At 36.9% G+C, this 27,286-nt stretch overlaps 2 protein-coding genes across 10 annotated transcripts in view; one reads left to right on the plus strand and one right to left on the minus strand.

The window, feature by feature from the left end:
- Nucleotides 1-27,286, minus strand: part of LOC108037255 (atrial natriuretic peptide receptor 1) — a 43,546-nt gene that overhangs the window by 9,602 nt on the left and 6,658 nt on the right. For 2 of the 8 annotated variants that reach the window (XM_017113826.2, XM_044458781.1), the window contains exons 3-5: nt 26,776-26,959; nt 26,516-26,718; nt 205-319 (exon numbers count right to left, since the gene is read on the minus strand). In XM_017113826.2, the coding sequence (XP_016969315.2) occupies nt 205-319; nt 26,516-26,718; nt 26,776-26,959 (502 nt within the window). Of the gene's footprint in view, nt 1-204; nt 320-3,330; nt 4,512-9,621; nt 9,895-26,515; nt 26,719-26,775; nt 26,960-27,286 lie in introns of those variants that run through there. The other 6 variants (XM_017113818.2, XM_017113790.2, XM_017113812.2 and 3 more) reach the window with 5 other exon arrangements.
- Nucleotides 11,737-12,386, plus strand: LOC108040043. Of its 2 annotated transcripts, none has more exons than XM_017117274.1 (2): nt 11,737-12,070; nt 12,139-12,386. In XM_017117274.1, the coding sequence occupies exons 1-2, from the start codon at nt 11,779-11,781 to the stop codon at nt 12,351-12,353; spliced, it is 507 nt and encodes a 168-aa protein (XP_016972763.1). In that variant the 5' UTR covers nt 11,737-11,778; the 3' UTR covers nt 12,354-12,386. The 2 variants fall into 2 exon arrangements, with proteins under 2 accessions (XP_016972763.1, XP_016972771.1); XM_017117282.1 differs by having other exon boundaries at nt 12,152-12,386.

Here is a 27,286-nt window from a genome sequence, read left to right on the forward strand (position 1 = left end):
TTAACAACCTTGACTAATGCTGCTCATGCGCAGTTTGTAAAGAATATTTTTTTGAGATTTTCGTTTCGTATTTTTATTTGATCAAAGTGAAAGGCAACAAATTGTTGGGCAATTGCCATATATGATCACCTTTTGTCCGAAAAATTTGTGAGTGTCTGACTTTGTTAAGTAATTCATACATTTGTATAGTGTTGAGATACTCACCGCGAAAATAATTCAATATTGATGAAAACGTATTCGCCGCTATCGATCATATTCAACTCCTCGGCTGTCAGCATAATTTGACGTATCGACTGCGGATCGGCGCACATTATGACAACTGCAAAAGTACACGAGACAGAAAAAAGAAACAGTCAAAACGAGATGGAAAAAGTTTGTATTTTCGTCTTCTTTCTGGAAGCTAGCAGCCGAGACAACGCTCTTGTGATTAAAAATGTATTAATTTATTAAAAACTTGTCGGGCTTCTCTCGCCTGAAATGAGACCTGTAAACTTGTCAGTTTCCTTGACGTCAGCGACTGCAAAACGTAATTCCGAAAGGGAAGCACACAAAAAACACATTGTTTCTTAAATTAAAACCCAAAGATCTTAATGGTGCTTCAGTTTCAAGTTGATATGTGTTTGTCAGTACTTGAAAGAGTTTTCGATACGTTACGGAGCAGAAAATAAAGATTATAAAACTCAACTTTAGTAAGATCCGAATATAATAAATTTGAATCTTTAATATTACTATTTAAATATTAATTTTTCTTTTTAATTATTTTCATTTATTATTTGTACAAGCTAGTAATAGGAATAAATTGTTGTGTAATAATTCTAGTCAACTAAATTATTTGATCATTCCACAATTTTGTATATAGGTGCTCAAAAATATGTGAACTCATATGCAAATACGCAGTTATAAATTAACCCAAATCTAACATTTGATTCCCCACAAAGTTCATGTTAATTTTATCAATTACAAATTGCATGTCAGTGCTACTTATAAATAAACGGTCATGTAGCATTCCATAAGCCAGCATAAGCTGACAAATGTAATTGCACATACGACGTGTGGTGCAGCAAGCATGATATGCAAATAAGCTTGCGTATTTGCTTGTCAAATATGTTGCAAACAAATGCTACATTAATTGTGAAACCCTTGCTTTTATTGATAGCTAGATATGAGCCTATTTGTGCACATAAGACAATCAACTGCAATTTTGTTTTGCCTCTCTACAATTTTGTACGTCATAGTTAGCCTTTTGTTGCTCAAATTTAATTACTCAGAAAATGGATAGAAGAAATAGATACTGCAGGGGACCAGACAGTTACAAGTTCAGTGCAAAAACGTGCAATTGACTTGATTTAATTATACAATTTTTATTTTCTTTATTTGTCTCCTGCGTTTAAATATTACAAATGCACTCTTGCTGCTGTTGACTTCCTAAAAGCTGTCACTTGTGCCATTCGAGGATGAAAGCAATTTATGATTTATGTCTCGATATGATTTTTATTACAAATAAAAATGGCTGTGAGTCAAATACTGGTGCCATTAAGCCTAATTGCAGTAGGGAACCTTTGTTGACTCGCACTGTATGTTAAATAAAATAATAAATCAGCAATATTGTTAAAACAATAAAAAGGAAATCTGTGTAAGCAATGACTTCAGAAAGATTACCAATCAAATAACTTAATAAACTTCAAAGCTTAAGAATAAAAATACTTAAAATTAATTTACTGTGCTGTTAATTAAATTCTTCTGTGTGGCATCAATAAATCATTAAAATATTTAAAATACATGTCACGTTCAGTTTTATTTTAAAAATGCGTTATCATTTTTGGACACTTTACAAAGAAAGTATCAAAACAGTGTCCTTGAACTCAGTTCTATTGTTAGATGTAGTCATAACAAAATAATACTTTCTTTGTCGGCATACCGAAAATAAAATTCTAAAGACCGAATATCATTTATTATTCTAGACACAATGAAGCCATAATTATGTGTTATTTAAAAACACATTAAATTTGCAATAATTTATTGGATTCGGAATTTGCCATTACTGCTAAAATGCTTAATTTGTTTTGCATTGCTTTGATTTTCTGATTTAATTAGTGTGTCGATTTTAGATAGCATTCAAAAACAATTAAATACCATTTGGTTAGTCACTTTGCCGAGCGTATTCCCTAGTCGATTACTAGTGCTTGCCCCATCTTTTTTATTTGGTTCGCATCGTTTTCCCATTACAATTCAATTAGCATAGAACTGTGAATCGAATTGCCGCGACTGCCTCAAAAAATATGCATAACGATTGTAATTGCTTACTGTGTTAATTGCCGATAAATGAAATTAAATGAGCTGTAATTAAACAAAGGCTTTCGATCGCAACATTGGACGTCGGATAGGTGGGTTGTACAATGTACATAAACATAACATACGGTGCGTATGCTTGATATGCGATTATTCTGTGTCTGTCAACTGGGCGTAACAGTTGACGGCTTCATAACTGCATCGTTTTCCAATGAGATGAGTTAATTAACAGCATTGATTCTCTGCCAACACTTAGCTCATCAAACTTTGCATGTCACGTCGTAAATAGTTTCCAACAAACATTGCTCATACGCCCCGCAGTACACAGAGCACAGTCTGTCTATTAATAAAATCGAACTTATTTATTCACGAGCTGTTCGAAAGTGAACTGCCCGTCTATTTCCTATCGCTTTGGTTTCTTGAACTTGTCTTTGTCACATTTGCCAAATATAATTAGATCGATTTCGCTTTCAATGTTGCACGCAATGAGGTTGGAAAGTTCAGGGTGTGTGGCTGCTCGAATGCATTGGCAAGAGCAAGTGCAATTGCATCAGTCGACAAGGTTTCTGTCGGATCTTTATTACAGATATTTTGCAATTAAGTCTAATATAGAAATATCTCTTCAAGTGTATTATTCCGGATTAATCTCAATTGTGAAATGTAATAATATGAAATTGAAAATAGAAATGTTCCGAGTTGAAACTATATTATCAAAATATATTTATTATATTGGTTAATATTAATAATTTTTACTCTGTTTAAGATGTGTACAAAAATGTTCAAATCTTTACATTTGTACATTTATAAATATATGAAGAAATATTATATGCAGTTGCAAAACATAAATATGGATATTAGCTGTATGGTTTCGTAAATTATTTATGACATGATTTCTACAACTGATTGTAGTGGTTGCAAATGTAAAACTAAAATAACCACTTTATAATTCATTTATTTTAAATTATATTTGTAAAGAAGAAAGTGTCGTTGTTTTTTTTTGTTTTTCACAAAAATTAATTTTAATCGACATCAACCACTTACTTCTCGTTTGCATGGCCACGTTCTTGAGCATCCGCGTGATGTCCGCCTTGGTCCAGGTGGAGGTGTCGAATCCCAGCTGGTAGACGGAGTGCTCCTCGATGGTGTCGTGGATGGCGGCCAGGCAGAGGAAGCACACCGAGTTGCCCTTGACCTTGGCGTTCTCATTCTGGTAGATCAGCGCGGTTCGCGTCCAATTGAAGCTGTTGAGGATCGCCCGCACCACGTTGCCCAGATTGTTCACCTGGGCGCCCTTGAGGCGGGTCAGTGTGGAGTAGCTCTCGGACTTCTTGTTGAACTCCTTGGCATTGCCGCCGGTGGTGAGGACGGGCACCTGCCAGACATCGGCATACCGCGAGATGGGGGCCAGCACGTACTCGCAGGGCAGGCCGAAGACGGCGTTCACCTCCGGCCACTGGGTGTAGATCTCAAAGAAGCCGATGGGACCGTACTTGGAGGAGCAGTAGGTGTCCCGAGATATCAGCTGGATGTCGAAGTGGGTGCCGCCCACGAAGCCCATCCGCTGGACATGCCGGATGGCCAGCTCCAGCACGGGCAGCACCTTGGGCATGATGCAGTCGTTCTTGTTATCCGACTCCACCGACGGCAGTAGGGCCACAAAGACCAACTGCCTCCGGGCGCCCAGATGCCGGTGCTCGGACATCGGGAGGCTGGGGAAGCGCTGGACCAGCTCGGTGCTCTGCGACTTGTGCGAGTTCTTCGTCTCCGGCGTCTTGAAGCTGTGCTCATCGGACCCGGCTCCCATGCTGGCCACTCCGCCCACGGACTCGGCATCGTAGAACCAGGCGGCACTCGGGAACAGAAGTCCTTGCAGCAGGCACAGGATCAGGAGCAGGCTCAGTCCCTGGCCAGCTTGGGGCATCGCGATTGGTGTCTTGTTGGGATCTTGATCTCGTTCGTGTTAGTCAAGCGTTGCTCTTTGTCACTGATTTTAATCGCATTATTTATGCGTATGTTTTTTTTTTACAACCCTTTTAAAACGGCTCCCCTTTAATTCATTTTGCAGCAATACCTGCGGCAAATTGGAATTTTTGTTTATTAATTGCACTGTTTTGTTTGGCTCAATTTTTATTAATCACCGACGATTGTTCAAATTTAATTATCCGTCTCGGACTTTTCATTAGCAAACTGGTTCGTCGTACATCGTCGTACATGTTTTCACCCTTTTTTGGCAATCGATTTTAATTAGCACTTTTACAGCAGGAAATTTTAAACAATTTTTTTTGTGATTGCATCTCCAATTTATTGAAGCATTCAAAGATGCATTGCGCTTGAGCACATATATGAACAGCCGCAGATGGCAATTGAAGGCGAAGCCAAAAATGCAAAACAATATTTACTATTCGTATTTATAAATGCAACCCGTGAACAACAAGCAAAGCCACATTGCAGTTTTTCCTGTAAAAACACTTGTGTGTGCATGTAAATTGTTTGTGGAGCAATAATAACCAAAACGAAAATGATCGAAGGGGATTTAATCGCAAGCCGTAGCCAAGACACACTTTCTGTTAAATAATACTATTCAAATACGTCGAAAACTATTTTTACGCATAAGAATGAAGAAAAGCTGAGGAAACTTTATGAATAACGCTTGGCTAGCCTTTCACAAATTTACCCATTCAAATAATGCCTAAAAAAAGAATGAAGAACTGAATGAAATATTTATTTATATATGCAAAGTTTTCAGGCCTAGAAAGTCCATACAAAATGAACAAACGATTCACATGCTATCCAGACCCATAAATTGGAGTTTCTAATTAGACTAACAACAGAATTATCTAATTAAGATGCAAAAAAAGTGAATTTCAGGTTAAACAAACCTGCCCGACATCTTTTTTGGGCTTGAACTTTGTGTGTACAAAATACACAAAATAATTGATTGAGAGTCGTAAACAAAATATAATTTTTTTAAACCCACTTCAAGCTGACAACGCATTTAAAAACAAAAGGGCTAAAAATAAACCGAAATGCGGTATTTAAAATTATCTTGACCTTCACCCGTGCGGGTTAAAATTGTGTTGTTGCTGACACGTATTCGAGTGGCTTATTACTGCGGTTAAATATTACAAAATCGCTAAGCATATATGTTCCCCTAGATCACCAATTTGTCACAAATTTAACGGCAATTAGGAAAGTAAGTAAAGAACGTGAAAAATTGCTTTGTTGCCTCCCGAAGAATGATTCGACATATAATGACCCAATCGCTTTATTGGGGACAGTTCCTGGTCCCAGCTCAAGTTCGGTTAACTTTTGACCAATTTTTCCATTCGACGATTATCATCACTGCTATCCGTTCATTAAACTTTATTCGAATGTCTCTATAGCCACGAAGATATATTTTTTTGAAGCTAAAAATAGTCGCAGACAAAAGGAGAGCCCTCCAAGGCATTCAAATGTGGCAAAAAAGCGTCCAAGACAAACAAACAATGGTAATAAATACTATGCGAAGATGAAAGAGTGGACACAATGCCATTCGCCTTCAGGAAATTAATAAAAAAAATATTAAAGCTCCGTAATGATGCCCTTTGGCGTTGCGGAATAAGTTTCTTTATCTAAAAAAAAAAAAACAACGGAATCGGGCTATAATATTTTCTATTTTGATTGGCAGAACTTAAAGCTGAAGATTGAGTTCCTCTCTTAGGATTAGATGTGAAATCATTGTTTAAAAAATCAAATTTCATCAAATTGTTTTCCAAACACTTTCAAACATTTTAATATTGATTGAGACCTGACAGACCTTTGTAACATGAGTTCTCAAGGTTGTCTAATTGGGACAGCCAAAAAATTGACGAATTGTTGCCAAAAATTATCAAAAATATGGGTCAATAAGAGACTTGAGTTGCTTCTCTCCCCGCAGATTTCGTAGTAGAGAAAGGTTCATTAAAAGACAGAGATGGAGAGTGATTTATTCCATATTTTTTTGTTGTACAAAAAAGCCATTGTTTGTTTTTTTTTATATTTTATTATTTTTGTTTTGGCTTTTCAATTTTTTACGGTATGTATTTTTGGTCTTAAGAGGCTACACGTGCCTTGGATTAACTGAGCGAACCCCTCGATCTCCCGCTGCTTTTGGGTTGCCCCTGCCACTAATTTTATCGTTTACTCAGGTAGCAATATGTACACTCAAAAAATATAAGACAACAAACGATAAAAATGAATCTCTATTAATACTTATCAAATTTTTCGGTTTTGCTATGTTGGGCTGAACAATCTGGCTTTCAAAGGTGTAATGCTATCCTTATTTGGCTCTCTGCTAAAGGGTGTGATTGTATATTTCAGAAAAGTGTGAATGAAGCTTTCATCTATTTACCTATTTAAATATAATATTGAATTGTTGGTACTAAGATTTAAATCAAATAATAGCATATTGATTAAAATAAAACCTTTTCCTTTCCGTGTATAACTATTTTCAGGTGCCGTTAGATCTTTGGGTTCCCCTCTGATTGAGCCGAATGATTTATAAGGTTTTAATCTACAATTCGCCCATTTCGTTGGCCCAATGTTGCCGTGGGTATCACTCATCTATCCAGCTGTTCACCGGCTTATGCTAATTCACTTATTTGTTTCTCTCGCCTCTGACTAATGAAGTTCACGCTTTATTAATAGGTTGTTTAACTGGTCAATTGGCCAGCGAGTCAAACGTCACCTGTCGTTTTGTTGTGGCTATTTTTAGACTGTAAACCAAGTATACCGCCGTACTCCCCCGGTCCCTTGGAATTTTTGCTGTCATCGACTTGGTCAAGTTGCTTAATTACTTTTCGTGGCTGAAACTATGCAAATGAACCAACGCTGATTTGCTTTCCATTTTGAAAAGGCTGATTATTTGGAACCGTTAGCTGTCGTTAATTCGATCATTTAGGTAATTAAAAAATGAGTTCTGATTGAGATTTATGGATTATTTGTCGATCTCGAGTGAAACATTCATTCATATTTCTCAGTTTGGTTCAACTGTATGTTTTAGTCAGTTGAAGCCAGCTTAAAGCTGATTCATAATGATTAATGTTGATCGGCTTAGGTGTTAGGGTATCAAAAAGTCGATTATTATCTCTACTTAATAGCCTTCTTCGCGGTCATTACTACTCCTCTTATTTGTTGGCTAATATTTTTGTTTTGGTTTCTTTTCGGTTGGTTTTGTGCTGGCCAAGCTGATTTTTTGTTTTGGTTTTTTGGTGTGAGAAATATGAGCTGCATATTCTGTGAGTATTGTTTTATTTTTAGCTGTACTTAAGGAAAATGAAAAAAACAATTGAACGAAGCGTAATGCTCATAGTTAGGTAATCGAAAACGTAATTGTTGCGGAATTGTTCTCAGGAATTAGGCAAAGCCATATCTAATTATAAGGAAATGTTGTTCTTTAAGTTTATTAGTTTCATTAGTCGAATAAAAAACTACATGGGAGTAACATCCAGCAATTACTGTACTCATTTACATCGTAGCTGTATGATTATCAATCAACTGAATTAGCCACTAACATGTTTTGATTCACCTCAGACACCTGAGACAGGTGACAGAACGTAGCAGTAAAATGACTCGCTGAGCATAAATTAAGTCCACATTTCGTAGGCGTTTAATTGCACATTGCTCACTCATTCACGCCAGCTAAAAGTGTTCCATTTACAAGGAAACTTTTTACAAATATTTACGCGGAACGTTTATTTGCACTTTGCACTCCCTATGCTGTGAAAATTGAACAAACGAAAAAAGCAAAACAAAACTGTGAAAATGAAAACAAAAAGCGAGCAATGCTAAATATTCCATTTAGAAATCGAATAACATAAAGCGAAAACGCAGCTTTGAGCGGTCGTAGTTTGAATACTCTTGTTAATGGGAAAAGTCTTAACGGTTTGCAAAAAATAGGATTCACCAACATTGAGGAAATTTATTAAAATATTGAAAAATTGTCTTAAAATTAATTACAACAAGAAACCAACACTTAGTTTTGTAAAATTGGTAAGCAATTGAGGAGGATTTTCATTATCGACAGGTTAAAATGTTTTATAATCTTCTACTAATCTTAGGAAAGCATATTAAATACAGTGCCCTAAAAATTATAAAATATCTTTAAAAACATGTATTGTTTATAGCTAAAAGTTTAAGAGAATTTTAAATTAAGAAACATGAGTACTAGCTTAGATCCTACGTTTCTAAAAATGCATTTCTGCTCTTTCTGTCGTATTTGTGTCAACTTCGCAAAGCGTTTTAAAAATAGTTTTAAATATTGAGTTTCATTTAGAGAATTCCCGTATAAAAAACCAGATTTACCCCGTCAAGTTGTCAAGCAAAACCATTTCCCAATAGCTGAGCATTAGCGACAAAAAATTGTACAAATTGTATTTCAAGTTCAACACGTCTGTCAGCACTGCCGGGTGTTCCACTGAACCACTACCCCTGTCCCAAATGGCTGAAAATCGCCTTGGGATGTGTCCACTCGCATCGATATTTTAAATGGTTTTTGCACTTCGCGTGGTTCTTTGTCGGAGTGGTTTTGCTAGCGGGAATACTGCCCTTTTAAATGCAATATCCCGGCTTACTGCCGGTGCTATAAATATTACTGGTGCACAGCAATTAAACGAACCAAATAACGAAACTCGAAAAGTACGTAAACCAAATATATAACATGCAGGTTGAACCTCCCCAATTTTTGTTTTGAATCAGCAAACACGTTTGGCTACTGCGACTGGAATCTGGCTACTGGCTTAGTATTTTGTTTGCTTGGGAGACAATTGCAAATATTAAGAAGGGGCCAAACAAATCAGGTGGAATTTAAGTTTGCACAAAACCCAAACCATTTCTAGGGGCAGATTTATTAAAATTCTATTCCAAATGCTTGCCATAAAAGTGTCAATTTAATTCGATTGAATTACTCCATTCATGAAATAGTGAATTTTGGCGTGGATAAATCAATTATAATGTAGTGTGTAGCATTGGCAAGCTTGTGCCATTAATCAAAATTAGTTGTTTACACAGTAAACTGAAATGGTAAACAAATCGGCAATGACAAATAAATGAATGCAAATTCCATAAATATTGGGAAAACAAATCAAAGTATAAGCAGATTGTGGTCAGCCCGGAAGGTGCTTGTGAATTATATTGCTGCTCATCTGGCTGTTTGATTAACATTAATATCGGTACGACCCATGTGTTAATTGTGAACATGGGTTAAGCACTTCATTTCACTTTGTCGTCGACCAGCTGATTGCCCACAATTTTCCATTTCAATTTCACTTTTTTTTTTTTCAAAGTTTATTTATAGCTTGTTTTCTCTTGCTGCACATTTCTCAAGATCCAATTGTGCCTTCATTATTTACTTTTAATTATGCGCTTTTTATCTTATCGCGAAATTGTTGTTATTATTTCTACAGCTGCTATTGACAAGACAATATCGTTGAGCATACAGTGTAAAATAATTATGCACTCGAAAAAACCAAAAAGCCGTCGCACTCTCGAACAGAGTATTTATGAATTTTGAAAACGCGCGTCTTGTGAGATTTTCCCGTCGAATTTTCGGTGCGTTCCGTGCGCAGTTTTCTGAGCGCTTCGCACACGCTCGACTCGCCAAACCGAACTGAGCGGCCGAATCGGAATTTGAATCGGAATCGCAGGCGGTCGCCGACGATGCCGCCGCTGAAGTCGGACGGCACAGTCTGCGTCGGCGGTGGGCGGTGACTGCGGCAGAACTGCGACCGCAGCAGCGACGTCGGCTGCTGCGTACCTGATCCAGAGTAAAATCAGAAGGCGCAGAGCAATCTAATGTATTGCAATCTTAACTCAATTAAAAATAACAAAAAATAAAACGTATAAATAATAACAAAAGAGACAATAATTAATGAATTACATAGGTGTATTCTAATGAATATTTATTATAATAATGGAAAAATTTTAAAAGTATTTAAGCAGAATACTTGTTAAATATACTCAGAAAGTCAATAGGATTTTGTATACAGGCTATACTCTAATGCAACAAAAAAGAAGCAAGTGCTCAGATCATTTAAATTTATACACTAACTTTTATTGTGTTAATGAGTGTTTATTAGTTGGCTTTATCCAGAATTTACTTAGAACTGTTTTTTTAATGCTTTTTTTGTGAAACCGAATTTAAGATAAAGATATACTTTTGAATGAAAATATAGCGCGGAAGTACAATTTGGGTTAATGGTAATTCAGTTGTCATTAAGTTTATTATGTTACCCTACATTCTTAGTTTATAAAAATAAATAAATTTAAATAAAGACAACAACAATTAATAAGTCATTTACTGGCAGAACCAGATTCTTCTGAGTAATAATTTAAAGTTGTGATAAATGTGTGTAATTTTCGCAAAAGTTTTATTTTGGAGACCAAACCCTGTTGTTCTCATAACCTTCTTTTCTTGGCTGTTGTTATACTTTCAATAATCAATTCATGACTACGTTCCGATCGCAGATGAATAATAAATCATAATCAACAATGAGTCTTGGGAGCAGGCATGTGTTCAACCTAAAAGCTGTTGCCTCTTCTTTTTGAACTCTCACCGGGGGTGCAAATATCCCTGCCTGTTGTCCATTACATGCACAAATCCAATTTGAATTTCAACTACTGTGCAGATACACTCGTCTGTCGTTCCTCGTCGCTGTCGTCCTGCTCTGTTTCGGCATAGATTACATACACATACATGGATATGATGGGATAGTACGCATACGCAGCGTGGTACGCATAAAGCGTTGGGAGCCCAGTTTCATATTTCAGTTGTCTCCGTATTTGCATCTTCATCTTTTTGCCCATTTCCAGCACGTGAACTTAATAAATCACTGGGATGAGACAGAATTTTTGGTGAGATGGGTGCGAATGAATTGCACTTGTTGCCCATCATTTTATCTATGTCTTTTGTGTGCGAGTGAGGGTTTTACTTTTTCATAATTGTTTGCCATACATTCGAGTTAGTAGTGCCAGCAAGTTTCAGTTGAAACCATCTGGGACACGAACTGAAGTTTGGAAAAGGTACCCAGAAGAGGATTGCTTTGTGCATAACCAATTGTGGCACTCAACCCGTCAGTGTGCAGGTCATAAATTAGATTTTTCCGGCCACGCATCAATTTCAATGCCATTCGCTTATGCAATTTCCTGTTTAGACTGTCGAACAAATGGTTTGTTGGATGGTTGAAAAGATAAGCAGCCAACGGCTATCAAAGGGAAATCTATTAGTTTGACTCCCGATTGATGCCATTGATAGATGGTAGGCGACTTAAGTCGGCTTTACGTCTCTACTATCGATTTTCCTTTCAGGAAATTTCAGTCTCGTATTGAAAATGAAATGAAATTAAATTCCTATTCAGTTTTGCCAGCCACTTCGCTCTCATCTTTATATTCAACGAGGACTTTTACATTAACATTTCACTGACAATGCAGGCTTTTAGCGCCCGGCAATCCATATAAATTGTCAATAAAGCGCAAATGAGTCAAATGAAGTTGCATGGTAAAAATGTTAAGCATTCCTCTGTCCACTACCGTCGTCCGTCCATGTTCCTTCCGACGAATGGAAATGGCTCTTACTACTGCCGTCTACAAAGAAAGGAGGGGAAAAAGAGTGTGCTGCGTGAATGCCATCGAGCTGAGGGCAAGCTGAAGAATGCCAATGTTGATTGCTCTGGGCAAGGACACGACCGGAAAAAGCACAATGACTGGCTTAAGGGACAAAGGATCAGACTTTTGCATATGTTGTCGTGCACTTTTTTTCCAGCAGAAGGTAAATATTGAAGGGATATTGAATCAATTTCCTAAAGCATTATTCTTATTGAAATTAATAAATAAAAGCGGTTGATGCCAGGCTATTTTCTCTGGCCTCGATTATTGCATTGCTCATACGCCGCGTTGGCTCCATACAATATGCGGCATGCCTGTGGTTCTCTGTGAATATGCGTAGGCGTGTCATTGTGTCCGTGGGTGTATTTGTGTGCGTGAGCGTGAGCGGAGCGCCTCGAGCACTGACTGCAATTGAAAACAACAAACAGGCCCCGGAATGTCTATAACGATAACGAGAAGGAGCATTTAAAACTAAACATGGCATACTCTTTCCATGGAACTTACCCCGTTAAAATAAAATGTAAGCCCTCTAAGTTATGCAATAAAAATGAACATATTAATACTCGCTTATTGTTGAAATTTTAATCTGGTAAGCTAATACATAAAGACACCGCACGATAATGCCATTCAAACTACAGTGAATTGAATTGAAAAAGTATATTTATTTTTTTAATGCTTTAAACCCCTTCTTTCGAAATGCAGAATGTGCTGCTGGGGAGCCATCCACAAACAAAGGGTAAGAGAAATATATATTTTTATAAGGTAAAGTCAAGTTTTTTTTAAAATAAAATTGATGAAAATGAAAAAATCAATTACCCTCGGGCAATCCCTTGTTATAGTTATCTATATACCTTATTTGACCCCGGTGGACTTCCAATCAAATATGCAATGCGTTTGCCCTTGCAATAAATGAAATCAAAGGGATTCCACAGTTCGTTCCTCCAATAAAGGGCAGCAGGACTGCAAAATCTCACAAACAACTCTTTTACAAGTCGATGTCTAACACACATTTTATCGCAGGCCAAGTGCGAGTGTTGTTGTGTTTGCAGCAATTGTTCTACGATACCAAGCTCGTGTGTGAAATCCTGCATATGACAGACCAGACAGCAAGCTGGTGTGTCTATGTTTTTCTGATTTAATTGTTCGGGCAATTAAGTTGGGCGCAAAGTGGCACTTGAAAGTGCTACGTCCCAGGTGGGAGCTCAGTGGCTCCTGGTTTCTAGATAGCTCCCAACGTCCTTTGTTCAATTAGTATTATTACTTTCCTAAATATCCAGTAACTGAACCACGTAATTACTGCATACTTGAGACTTTGAGCGACCTAACGAGCTAAAATTGTATTGGATGGAAAGCGAAACAATGAAAGAAATTTATAATTAATTTAATTTGCATGTTTGAGCTAAAGGTTGCCTCTTCCTTAGTACAAACTTTACGAAAACTTTTCCGGGCTCTAAACTAATATTCTAGAGGGTGGTGGTATCAAAACTTTTACTCCGCCTGAGTCACACAAATTGGAAGAAAATATTCAGTGCATCCTTAGGCGCAATCATCCGGCAAAGTCTACACAAAGTGAACTCTCTATCACTCTCTTTCTCTTGCTCTATCACTTTATCCCCATCGCTTTCCCGCTTTTCACTCGTGGGTGTGACTGTTTTCCAGCTTAGTCGTGTGTGTGTCAGTTTTGTCAGCTTATCTGTGTGGTTGGTGGCAGTTACCACTGTGCCAACCGCATATCAGCATTGCGACTATAGCCAAAGCCCCAAAATGGTTTCAAAATATGACTTTTCCATACCCTTCAAGTTACGATTATCCCTAATTTGGACACTAAACTAGTTCTAGTTTTTATTTTTATTTGATCAAAAATATTTTAATTTCGGAGATGCAAAAGTACAAGATGGCTCAGCGTAATTAACAAACGTCTATATCTCAAACTAGCTTGAAAGGGATTTGGAAATAATATCTCATCAAGAGTAGTTAAATATATATTATCAAAAACAAATAAAGTCAATATGCAGCTCTTTACAAAAGTTATAAAGCCAAAACTTAAGCCCTTCATCGTATTTTCCTCTTGAAAATTGTAATTGAATTTCTTGGAAGTGAATTTACACTTCGTTGGTTTTGCCAAATTTTATTGGACCCTCGACTCTTCGGGTCTCAGATGGGAGAACTGAGCGATGGCCGCATCTGCTGTCGGCATTATTACCCAGCTCAGTGCTGTTAATGATGCACTGCGGCTGGCTGACAGGCAGTTCGGCCATGACACCAACCACACAGGCACCTCTCCTCCACTCGGTCTGCTTTCCACTCCGCTGAAGGGTTCTGGCAATTTATAGTTTTGCCACTTTAATACAGCCCACAGGCGTATAAAATTATTGAAAAACTCATCTCATATAGTGCAAAATGTAAGTTTTCTCGTTTCGGTCTGGCCTAAGCAATTAATTAGTCAGGCAAATTGAAAGATGCCGCAAAAATTCGTTATTTTCTTGTGGCTAGGGGGAAAATCCGAATATCCTTGGTCAACATGGAAAGACATTTTGTAAATTAAAATTTGATTTTCGAGTGCGGCATATACAATTGGCATGTTTATGTGTATACATACAAAACTTTCCCTGTAGTAAACCTGGATTGGATGGATTATGGCAAACTTTTGCAAATGTTATTAAATTTAGTTGCCACCGAAACTTCAACAAAAAAAACATCAGAAACATTTATGTGTGCGCAGTTGTTTGGCCTGGTGGGGAAAACATTTTTTTAGGTGCCAATTACATACGGAAACCAAGGCAAACAACCAAAAAGTATGTTAAAACGTTTTTATGATTGCCTTCGCATTTGCATTCCGTTTCTGTTTGTGATTGGTGAAATATGCGAAAAACGACATGCAATTATATAATTTATGTGCAATTTGTGTCTGACTTCGTCCTAATTTGCTAATTGGCAGACAGCAGCCAAGTATTATGAAAATGTTTGGCTTAACCTATTTGTGAATAACATGAAAATAATGCAAAAAGAATATAAGTGATGACAATTTGTTCAATAAAGAGCTGACATTAAACCGCTTAGTTGTTGCTATCATTTCGCATGATTTGAATCCGAATATAAATTACATTAAATATTATAAGCGGGTTGTTTAAAAATTAATTTATTTATTTTTTTAGAGTAGCAAATTACTTAGACCAGAAAAATTGCCAAAACTATGACAACCATTTAACACATATATTTATATAGTTCGCAAAACGAGGCTCTCTACAAAAGAAGGGAAACGAAGACATTGAGCTGGAATGGATCAAGAATATATATACTTTATGGGGTCGAAGATGTCTCCTTCACTGCGTTGCACACTTTTGGTTATAAATTGCTGATATTAGATAAAAATCTGTTGAGTTTTAAACTAAATGACTGCCACAAAAATGGAATTGACAATCCTGTAATTGAATTGTTTAAATATAATAATGACATTAGACAGTAATTAACAAAGCGTTAGGATTTAATTAAAATTTGCAACAGCTGAGCTTTTCCCCCCAACTCAGCAAACTTTATATAGGTGTTATCTACACTCGAAAACCAAGCAATATACATGTCCGGTGTGTTATTCGGCGGTAAAATGGTACAATTTGAATTTAATTTTGTCTCGTAAAAAATGATTAGAACTGTAGCATGGCAAACTAATTTGCATACATGCATGGCGGTCTGTTTGCCAAGGACGGAGGATGGGGCATGGAGGACCAGAATGGTGGCCTATTGTGTTGCCAGTTAATGAGGTTTACAGAGTGCTCCTCGCCGGAGCTGCGAGCGATTGCATGCAGCTGGAACTTTTGTTGCCACAACATGGCTGCTTGGAGCACAATGTAATTCATAACCGAGTTTCAGTTTGAGGACGGCAAATAAATGCATGTGTGTATGTTTTTTATTGAATGAATTTCCTTTTAAGGATGCCCGAGTTTTATGCACCATCTGCACTAAATTTGTTCACAGCCAGCCAAAATTAAATGAAAACGTACAACTTTTCGCTGGCTTTAAACGGATAATCAGCTGCGAACATGGCTTTTCACTCAGCGATTCTAATTGTATGCATTAAAATGAAACTTTTTTTCAATTTAACACCCCATCAACGGCTCTGTCTGCCATGGATGGTGCTTTTATCTGACAGTTGCCACCTTAACGTTTAATTTGCTCCAAAGCGCCAGTTCAGCTGGAACAAATTTGTTATTTCAGGCAGTTGGGCAGGGAAATTACGAAAGTAACAAAAAGTGCAAAAATAAATTAGGTATGAAAATGAAGCTGTCAATAAACTTAGTTCAACTTGCAAATTTTCAGCAAATATTTGTAGGACTTAATCCCATTTTCCAGTCAGCAAAGTGCTGGCAAACACAATTAGTTGAGTGCTCAGCATTCCTCAAAGATTCTTTCGTTTTCCGTTGGCCAAAAAGTTTAATCCAAGAAAAAGAAAAGTTTCGGCACACAGTTCCGCAGATAAGAGCTTCATTTAATGGTTTGATTGTTTCAAATTTAAAGTGTATTTCATTTGATCTTTTTCTTTGGTTATGAACTCACGTTTTTTTGCCATTTCACTACACAGATAAAATACAATTTTCCGCTAGCTGACATTCGACAGCTTAGCATGTGCTGACAGACAAAACTCTTGTTCCGGTAAAAAAAAAAGGATTTTTATAAAATTGACACGTGAAATGGTGCAAAAATCCGTCGAAAAGTTATCACCAAAATTGTGACATAAAAATATAAAAAAAGGAGGTAAGGATGAAAGGTGCTAAATGGAAAGCACTTTAGCGTTTCAGAATTTAAGTTGAGTTTAACCAGACTGTTGGCCCCATGACCAAGCAATGGAGGGGGGGAGAAGGTGGCCCCCGAAATAATAAATTACATTGAACGCAGTTTTATTGCATACTTGCAGGGGCACTGTAAGATTTCCCCCCTGTCCCTACAGCTGTGTGTGAAATAATAGTAAAAGATTTGCAAATCGGGATAAGAGAATATTTTAAAATAAATGGCTTTATTTTTCCTTTATCTATTAATCACTTGATCTGAAAATAATGATGGCTTTATAAATATCGTTAATAAGTGTCCTGTGTGTTTGGTATGTCAACCAAATTTTACTTTTTAAAGAGGTTTAATACTGTTTTATTGATTTTATTCATGATAGGTGAAATGAAATATGAAAATGAAAAATGAATATTTAGAAACACTTTAATTAAAATGTAATTTTTTCTTAAATTTGATGTTTCAGGTATCTCAACCAAATTTTGCTTTTTAAAGATGTTTTAATACTGTTTTATTGACGAAAGGGGTTTTAAAAGTTAATGCTTTATCGGTTTGATATAAGAGGATTAATATAAGTACAAAAATGAAACAAAAAATAAAAATCTAGTTTTTTCTTAAGCTTGATGTTTCAGGCCTTATTATTTTGATCCTTGCTGTTTTTTGTGCTTTTATAGAATACGACTGGTTGGGGACTGCAAGCTGACGCCAAAGCCAAGTAAATAAAGGCAAAACAACAAGGAAGCAAGCGGAAAATGGGAAAACGAGCGGCCGTGAAGAATGGAAGCGGAAATACAACGCATTTCATGGCACTTCGGGTAGAAAAATTCATTTAAGTGGCATATAAATTTCGAGCTCACAACGAACCGCAGACACTCAAAGCCAGACTCAGACAGTGGCTTTGGAGTAGAGAGTTTCTGAGCGGTGATAAGTTGCAGCCGATGCAATTCGTAAACAATCCGACTATACAAATACAGCAAACGAGGAAGAGATTTAAAGTCTTTAAACAAACGAGGGGCTGGAAAGATTGCGGTCATGACTGGCATGTTAATTGAGTTTGGCTTGGCTCGCCAAAAGTAATGAAGTGGTCATGAAATCATTTTCTATGGTTTCCAAGGAAAATGGAAACTGTGAGAAGACAGACAAGAAATGCGAGGGAAAGCGGTAAGACATCTGCGGCCAAACAGGGCAATTAAAAAATAATTTGCATTCCTTTTCTCAAAGGAGTACGTAAGGGTCCGGAAAATAGAAAAATAAGGCAAATAAAATTACATCATAATTAAACAAGAAAGGAAAGCTAACTTCGGGCGGAGCCGAAGTTTATATACCCTTGCAGAATACTCTGTAAATTATATTCTCCAAAATTATTCATATGATGCATTCTTAATACTCATAAAAAATCCCAACTTTCTAACTTTAAAAACACCAAAGTTATGGCATTTCCAATAGTTCAGTTATATGGCAGCTATAGGATATAGTCGGCCGATCCTTATGAAGTTTGGTAGGTCGGATTGATTGGCCAAAAATAAAACCCATAGAAAATCCCAACTTCCTAACTTAACAAACACCAAAGTTATGGCATTTCCGATCAATCAGTTATATGGCGGCTATAGGATATAGTCGGCCGATCCTTATGAAATTTGGTAGGTCGGATTGATTGGCCAAATATAAAACCCATAGAAAATCCTAACTTCCTAACTTTACAAACACCAAAGTTATGGCACTTCCGATCAATAAGTTATATGGCAGCTATAAGATATAGTCGGCCGATCCTTATGAAATTTGGTAGGTCGGATTGATTGGTCAAATATAAAACCCGTAGAAAATTAAAACTTCCTAACTTTACAAACACCAAAGTTATGGCATTTCCGATCAATCAGTTATATGGCAGCTATAGGATATAGTCGGCCGATCCCGGCCGTTCCGACTATATACTGCGTGCAAAGGAAAGAAGGGTGTGTGCAAAGTTTCAATTCGATATCTTTAAAACTGAGAGACTAGTTCGCGTAGAAACAGACAGACGGACAGACAGACGGACAGACAGACGGACAGACAGACGGACAGACGGACAGACGGACATGGCTATATCAACTCAGGAGGTGATCCTGATCAAGAATATATATACTTTATAGGGTCGGAGATGTCTCCTTCACTGCGTTGCACACTTTTGACCAAAATTATAATACCCTCTGCAAGGGTATAAAAATCCAAGAGTTTGATTTTTAAACAAGAAAGGAAAGCTAACTTCGGGCGGAGCCGAAGTTGATATACCCTTGCAGAATACTCTGTAAATTATATTCTCCAAAATTATTCATATGATGCATTCTTAATACTCATAAAAATCCCAACTTCCTAACTTTAAAAATACCAAAGTTATGGCATTTCCAATCGTTCAGTTATATGGCAGCTATAGGATATAGTCGGCCGATCCTTATAAAATTTGGTAGGTCGGATTGGCTGGCCAAATATAACACCCATAGAAAATCCCAACTTCCTAACTTTACAAACACCAAAGTTATGGCATTTCCGATCAATCAGTTATATGGCAGCTATAGGATATAGTCGGCCGATCCTTATGAAATTTGGTATGTCGGATTGAGTGGCCAAATATAAAACCCATAGAAAATCCCAACTTCCTAACTTGACAAACACCAAAGTTATGGCATTTCCGATCAATCAGTTATATGGCAGCTATAGGATATAGCCGGCCGATCCCGGCCGTTCCGACTTATATACTGCGTGCAAAGGAAAGAAGGGTGTGTGCAAAGTTTGAATTCGATATCTTTAAAACTGAGAGACTAGTTCGCGTAGAAACAGACAGACGGACAGACAGACGGACAGACGGACAGACGGACAGACGGACAGACGGACAGACGGACAGACGGACAGACGGACATGGCTATATCAACTCAGGAGGTGATCCTGATCAAGAATATATATACTTTATAGGGTCGGAGATGTCTCCTTCACTGCGTTGCACACTTTTGACCAAAATTATAATACCCTCTGCAAGGGTATAAAAAGACATCGGATGAAAGGATTACTTAGACTTTTGGATACTGAAAATTATTTAAAGGTATGCCACTTTGAAATCTGAGTTCTGTAAGAAAAGCTTAGAAGTGCAGTTTTTTGGACACATTTCTGCAAAGTTATTTTTCGAAAATTTGGACCCAAAAATAGAAACCAAGATTTGAAGTATGCCACTTTGGAATAGGATGTCTGCAAGAAAAGTTATGGGCTTAGAAGTGCAGGTTTTAGGTCTCTTTTCTGCAAAGCCATTTTTCGAAAATTTGGAAAGGGGTAACATCATTAAAATGACGGAAAATCGACCCCAAATTACAAACGAAGTTGAGTACGCAGTTTTTTAGAGAATTAAACCATAATCATTTAGAGGAATGCCACTTTGGAATCGGATGTCTGTAAGAAAAGTTATGGGCTTGGAAGTGCAGGTTTTAAGTCACTTTTCTGCAAAGACATTCTTCGCAAATTTGGAAAGGGGAAACATGATTAAAATGACGAAAAATCGACCCCAAAAATACAAACCAAGTTGGAAATACAGATTTTTAGACAATTAAACCACGATCATTTGGAAGTTTGCCACTTTGAAATCGGAGTTCTGTAAGAAAAGTTATGAGCTTAGAAGTGCAGTTTCTTGGACACAAAGCTGCAAAGCTATTTTCGAAAATTTGGAAAAGGGTTTCACTATAAAAATGACGAAAAATCGACCCTAAAATAGAAACCAAGATTTGAACACAGATGTTTATGACACTTTAAAATTTGAAAAGGGGAGGCATCAATTATTTAAAAGTGATATGTTTAAGAAAAGTTATAAGCTTTGAAGTGCTGTGCTTGGACACTTTTCTGGAAAGCCATTTTTCGATTATTTGTTATGTTATATTTGTTTTGATTGCTACGCTAGGATAGTAATGGGAATGGTCAGAAATGAATTAATTTAAACTTCTTATTGAATATTAGCTTAATCTTTTTTATGGTGTAACAATTTTCTTTGGTAAGCCATTTGCAAACTTGACTAATTTTTGACCCAACCCAGGCAAACACAATCGCAGCGAAATGGCTTTTACGGCCAACGTCAAGTTGTGGCCACGTTTTTTCATGCATGAGTGCCCCGCCGCGCCTGCTAACCCGATGACCCGACTTCCGGGCCCTGTGTCCTACGTTAACGATCGTCTGTCGGTCTGGTGGGATGGGATGGGTGAAGAGTGCATAAAGCACCGACAGACAGCTTCAATGGGACACCAGGCCGGAGCCAGTGGCTCACAGGCCAACAGCGACTAACGACGAAAGCGCACAGCTGGTAAACAAAACAAAAGAGCAAGCGGAACGGAAACTAAATAGGGTTAACAAGCGCCACAGGAGGGTGGTGCAGACCTAAAATCGAAAGCTTGTTATTTTACTTAATTGCACGGCCAGGATGGCAATTTTCATATTTGTCTAGTGACAGGGAAACAAAATAAAAATAGGAGCATTTGTCCCAGGTAAATGTGTTTGTGCTACTCGTTTAAGGGGCGGGTCTATTAACTAATGAAACTTGGTTGCAAGCTACAGTGCCTTACGAAAAAATATGCTCTTTTCCTAAAGTTTTACTTTATATATTAAAATACAAAATTAAAAATGTATCATATACATATATAATAATTAATTTATTTAATAAAATAAAATTAAAAATCTATTTTTTCTAATCATTGTGTTGTCTTATAAATAAAATGAATATATTCTAGTTAAACATGGGCTTGCAACTATATTATTAGGATAGACAAATTAATTACGCTATCACTATTAGATGTGAAAATGTAATGAAATATAACGATTGAAGAAACCCCTAATCTATGACCTCCCCTTCAATTATTTCCATCACAATTTTTGATTCAATTACCCTAGCTTCGAACGCAACCAATGCGGCGTATGCGTAATCTCGAACAAAAACAATCGACAAATTGCACAGCGGACAAACAGAAAATTCTTGGTACGTGACACGCAACTCTTTTCGTTTATTTACAGCTCAGTGCAGTTTTCATTTGTCAAAGGAGCACATGAACAGGGAAATGGAGAGCGTGTAGTGGAAATGGGAAATGTGTTTACCCATGACACATTAGCAGACAACATTTAAGCTTTTTCCACCATTTTTTCCTTCGCATTCCTCGAAACCACAGCTCATGCTAAATTAATTGCATCGTACGCGCCATTTACTGATATTTTCGCACCGCTTTTGATTTATTCATGCTTATTGTGCTCTTTATTAAAAAAGGGTTAGAACTTGCTGAGATCTCATATAATATTACACAATAATTTAATAAATAAGTACAAAGAAATATTAAAATGTTATTTTTTGCATTATACTTTTAAGTATTAAATATTTTATAAAAACTATTTCATTAATTTTTTATCCCTTTGGCACATGCTCGGTATCAATTTGTTTTTGGGTGAACCACCAGATAGAGTACTGAACATAAAGTTGCTGAGCAAGAATGTCAACAACAAACGAATGGACGTCGCAGTCATAACACTAAAGTTTTCGTTGCATTCTGTTTTGCGCTATCTGGCTCAGGCGGCTGTAAATGAAATTTATTTAAAAACATTACAAGTGCAGCAAAGTGCGGACAAAAACTAAATGTTTGGTTGTTTTCTGCAGCGGCACATTGAATTGCATACATTCCCCTTTTTATAAAGGATAAATTTGTTGGTCACCACCCATTTGAGTATGTGGGAAATCGATGAAAAGCTGAACTTTTGCCAATATACTAAAGGCTCCAAAGGAAACGTTTTGAAATTGCTTGCTTTTTTTGGCATTATTTTTGTTGCCGCTGGCTCGATTTTGTATTTATTGCCAGCCCAAAGTACACAAGAAGTTATCAAGAAGATATACAGCCAAAAGGCGCCATCAGCAACAGAAAAATACATATTTATTTATTTAATGTCTTCAAAGCGCCTCTGAAAAGATTTTCTCTGATTCTTCCTTGTGTTCAAAGCAAATAGAAAATCGAAAACAATTTATGAAAAGGAGTACAATTTGAATCTCTTTGTCAAAACCAAACTCAGTATGAAACTTACTGTTATTGACCTTAGTTTGCCATAATTGTAGAATTGTTGTTCTAAAAATTACAAATGAGCTTGTAATATTATATTTACATGTTTGGGCAAATTTTTAAAATCAAAATTCCAATTTGGTTTTTTACATACTATTTTCAATTAAAATCTAAGTTTGTATTAATTATGTAGGTCCTCTTTGAATACATCAACCAATTTTATTGGCTTTCTTTGTATAATTTTCGTGAGAATTAACTTTTTCAGCTGTGGCTAAGTAATGTTGCAAATGACATGCTTAACTCACAATCTGGCCCAAAGTCGTTAAGGTTTCGCACGGCACATTACCACATATATTTCTTTCGGAGGTGGTTTGTGAACAAATGCCGTGACAAGGTTTATTCTTTCTTTCCTTCAATTTCCTTTCATATGTCTTATGTGCAAACATTTGTTTTACACTTTGTTGAACGTTTTTCTCTTTTGACTTTTCTTTTCTTCAACATTCTTTTTAAGTTGCTCACTTATGTTTTTCCGACAGCTTGAGCCTCTCAGTTGCCTGTAAGCAGCTTACGATATTTACGATAAAGTTGTCTTGGGTTTATTGGGAACAATAAAGGAATTTTACTGTTATTAGAGACTTGAATAATAATATTTTGTACGAAAATGAAAATAAATAGTTTTTAAATATTGCTGATTTTTATTTTTATAATTTAAAGCAATTTTTAAAACAAATAAATTGAAGCCTAAACTTTTTATTATGCTTATATTTTGAGCAGGTACCGAAATAATCGTAACCACTTTTGAATCCTGATTTTGAAAAAATCTGAATAAGTTATTAATAATGTCCTGAAAACTGTTTTGCAGCTGGTGCGTTTTCTACTTTTCATCATCTCTTTCAAGGATTTCATTTCAGCAGAGTGGAAAATGTTGCTTGACTAATTGTTTTTCCTACAAACCACGCTGACAACTTGGGCAAAAGTTGTGTGTCAGAAGTCTGCAAAAGTTGGTAATACGAGTGCTCAAGGCTAGACTGATTGTTGAGGCTAAGCAAATCCCTATTAATCTGGGCCGCTTTCGCATTCCCATAATTCACCATTTTACCACTCAAATGTTGTTACCTGTTAACAGGTTTTGGCTTTTAGACCAACTGCTGGCAACACGTGAGGACGGCTGAAAAGGTGTGAGGCTGTCTGCGTGTTGGTTAGCCGCACATGTACTCAACTTTTTGTGGCTGAGTGCCGTGCACGTGTGTGCATAAAGCGTAAGGCCAAAAATGTCGAACAACTTGCAACAGAAACAAAAAGTTTTTAATCCAGCTACAAGTCACACGTAAAATCACATAAAAATAGGCAAAATGTTCAGCTTTTAAGCTATGAAATTTCTAATTAGGAACGTGTAATTTGAATAGCTTATACGGGGAAGTGTGTTTTTTGATTAAAACACGGTTTACCGAAATCCATGCGTAATAGATTTCCATTTCAAATCGATTATATCCTGATTTGATTTTGTTTGGCCTGTTATTTGAGCTCATTCGGTCGTGTCATGGCTAATTGCAAATGCACTTAGCTGCCATCCAATCGCACCCACTCAGAGCCCCATTTGCATTTAGAGCTTGGATCCGTTTGGATCCGAATTGTGCACCTTGAGACGGGGACTCCCCGCCCCGAGAATGGCAATCAAAATTTTCCGGGTGCCTGCCAATCCACACAAATCCCCATCAAGTTTACACTCCCACTATGTTTTCATTTCCTGCTTGCGAAATGTACGAAATTTGGCGAAAGCTTACAAAAATGTACTAGCCATACTGCTGCTCAAAAATGTGCTTTGTTTTGGTGTTTTGCTTAGATTTTGAGGGGAATTTTTCCTTGCTAAGGGATAATGGAAATTTCATAAACATAGCGAAGATTTTGTTGGCCAGCAATGTAAAAGTGTTTAATTTATGTTGCTTCCAAAATAAATTGCCCCGAAATTGCCACATTAATCGCCGGTGGTACTTTCTACCGTTGAGAACAACTACCAACATATGCAAATTTATGACTCGCTTTCTCCTGTTCTACCAACTAAGTTAGTCACATTTTGTTTCGTTGGGACGGAAGAGTCCTCTGTGCTGGCAGGATTAACAATAAAAATGGCAGCTATAAAAGCAAAGTTTCTGCTGGGATTTGCTCCTTCGAGTGTTCAAATTTGTACAGTTTATAACTAGTTTTATAACAAAGATAGTGAAGATTGATTGACGACCGGGTTAATGTGAGATGAGTTAGGTCCTTAGAGAGTGGTTCTCTTTAGCCTTTACAACCAGCAAACATTTTAATTGTTATTTCCACAGACTGTGCTTGTTATATCTTGGCAGCAGCTGGGTTTTCTGGCATGTGCCAACTGCCAATTGCCAAGCCGAAAGCATTCAAGAGCCAAGAGCCGCCAAAAAGGACGCGTTCACTGCATGACAATGAGCGAATAAGCCAAGAATCTTTTGTTTTAAAGGGAAGCCTTTGTTTAGCCACAATATATCATGGCTGGGACATTTTATACAAAATGATTTATGATAATTAATTTATAGGTGGGTGCTTACGTGTTTCTTTACTTGCCCAATAAAACTTGGTTTCTTTAGAAATATTAAAGTTAACTTTAATCAGCTTGTGATTACGCCCTTTTTATTCTAAACCGATTTTGACCTTAATGAAAAGCTTAATTATCAATAAAATTATATTTACACATTGTTGTTATTATTCAGTTTATGTTTCTTTAAGTGTGAAGGTGTCAAGATATCTATAATCAGTAAATGCTGGGATATAAATTATTATTTGGCATTACGGAACTTTAAAGGAAGGGAAAATTCCCATCTGCTGGCTCTGTTTCCCTATTGTTCACAGAGTTGTTTATCATTTATCAAATAGTACATCTTTGGCCTGTCATGCGACCCCTACGCTTTTCGTGCCATGTACATCAAATTATTCATTAAATTGCTCTTATAATTTATTTTAATTCCGCTCGCTGTATTTTGATTTGTATTGTTCCATAAATCAATCAATCATTACATTCACTTTGCACTTTAATTTCCATTAGTTTCGCGTCACTTTCACTATATTTGTCGATTTCCGTTTCCGCTTGCGTCGTCCGCCTTTGCTGTTGTTCACTTGACGGTTTATCACCGGCTTCTGGCGCCTTTTCGCCACGGCCCGAGTGGTTTTGGTGGTCGTCCTCGTTTCGAAGTCGAACATTCGGATCTGTGCAACCGGCATTTTTGGCCAACAAGCAGCTGATGGGGCATGCTGCTGCACGTGGCATGGTCACAAAGCTTTCGCAGGGTTTGGGTGGTGTGCAGAGGTTTGTTTATGTTTAGCACCGAGCGAGATGTGATTTGTAATTTAAGGAAATTGATTGACTTTTATGACCAATGAATATTTTATGTTTAGCAATTTCGAACTTAAAATTTTTCCAAAGCAATGTATAGTCATATTATAGCTTGGGATGTAAAATTTATTTTTGCAAACTGTCATTTAGTTTAAAATAATAAAAAATATATTTATTCTCACTAACTTATTAATATCAATTGGTTGTAAATTTGGATTTACGTAAGTCTTTAAGCTTGGCATAAAATATAAAAAAAAACCTATTTCCCCCAATTCAAAAACATTAAGCATACGCCATGGAGGCCACTACGAAAGCTATATTAGCAAAGTTTCGTCCGTTCGCATACTGAGCGGTTGTCGTCTCGGCTAAAGCGTTGGTGAAACTACTCTGTTAACAGCCACCATTTCCAGTTAACAGGAAAACCCTCTGTAATGGCACTCACTTGCATGTTTATTGCCAATTTCTCGGCGCATTTCCTCCGACCGATTTGTCAAGTTTGGCTCAAGTGGAAACTGGGCGAATGTCATGTTCTCGTTACGCATTTGTTTTCCCAAGGATTTCATCATGAGGAAGCAGGTGTGCATTCCGGCCACACTCCTTTGGCCGTCCCGCTCGTAGTAGAAGATGGAATGCGACCAGTTGTGGCTGCAAGAGAGCTCGATAAGCCGACAGGGCTTTGGATATCACTTCAATGGCACTCACCGCTTCATCACGTTTATGGTTAGCTCGGATATGGTCTCGAAACTGAGCATTCCCGTGCGCAACAACATATAGAACTCGTCGTTGCAGTCCGTTTTCTTCTGTTCAAAGTCGTAGGTAGATCCACCGACCGAAATCAGTGGAGTGCCCTGGCTATTAAAATACTTGGTTATCCGGCTGACAGCAGCTGGAAATGATTAAAGATTATTTATTTAAAATCCTGTTATTTAAAGAACATAAAAACCTTATATCATTGAATTTAAATCCTATTTAAACTCAATACATAATCTACAATATAAAAAGCCTTTGAAAATACGACTAAATATAATAACAAGTATTTATTAATAATATTTAATAATAAGAATTGATACGATTTGCTTCTCATTTTGTTTGAACATTTTTAAAAGACAATATATGTTACCTTTCTTCATATACGTAATTTGTTCTTATACTTAAAAGTTTTACTTTATCCTCCAAAAGTTGTGAATACTTAAAAAAATTAATTATCTATGAA

This window comes from Drosophila rhopaloa, unplaced genomic scaffold (assembly GCF_018152115.1).
Source record: "Drosophila rhopaloa isolate 14029-0021.01 unplaced genomic scaffold, ASM1815211v1 contig_167, whole genome shotgun sequence".
Taxonomy (NCBI): domain Eukaryota; kingdom Metazoa; phylum Arthropoda; class Insecta; order Diptera; family Drosophilidae; genus Drosophila; species Drosophila rhopaloa.

Bases quoted from the DNA above. Each gene is read 5' to 3' on its own strand.
- LOC108040043 (XM_017117274.1), top strand. From the start codon at position 11,779: ATGAGTCAAATGAAGTTGCATGGTAAAAATGTTAAGCATTCCTCTGTC. The intron at 12,071-12,138 runs GTAAATATTGAA...AATAAATAAAAG, and splicing joins CACTTTTTTTCCAGCAGAAG to CGGTTGATGCCAGGCTATTT.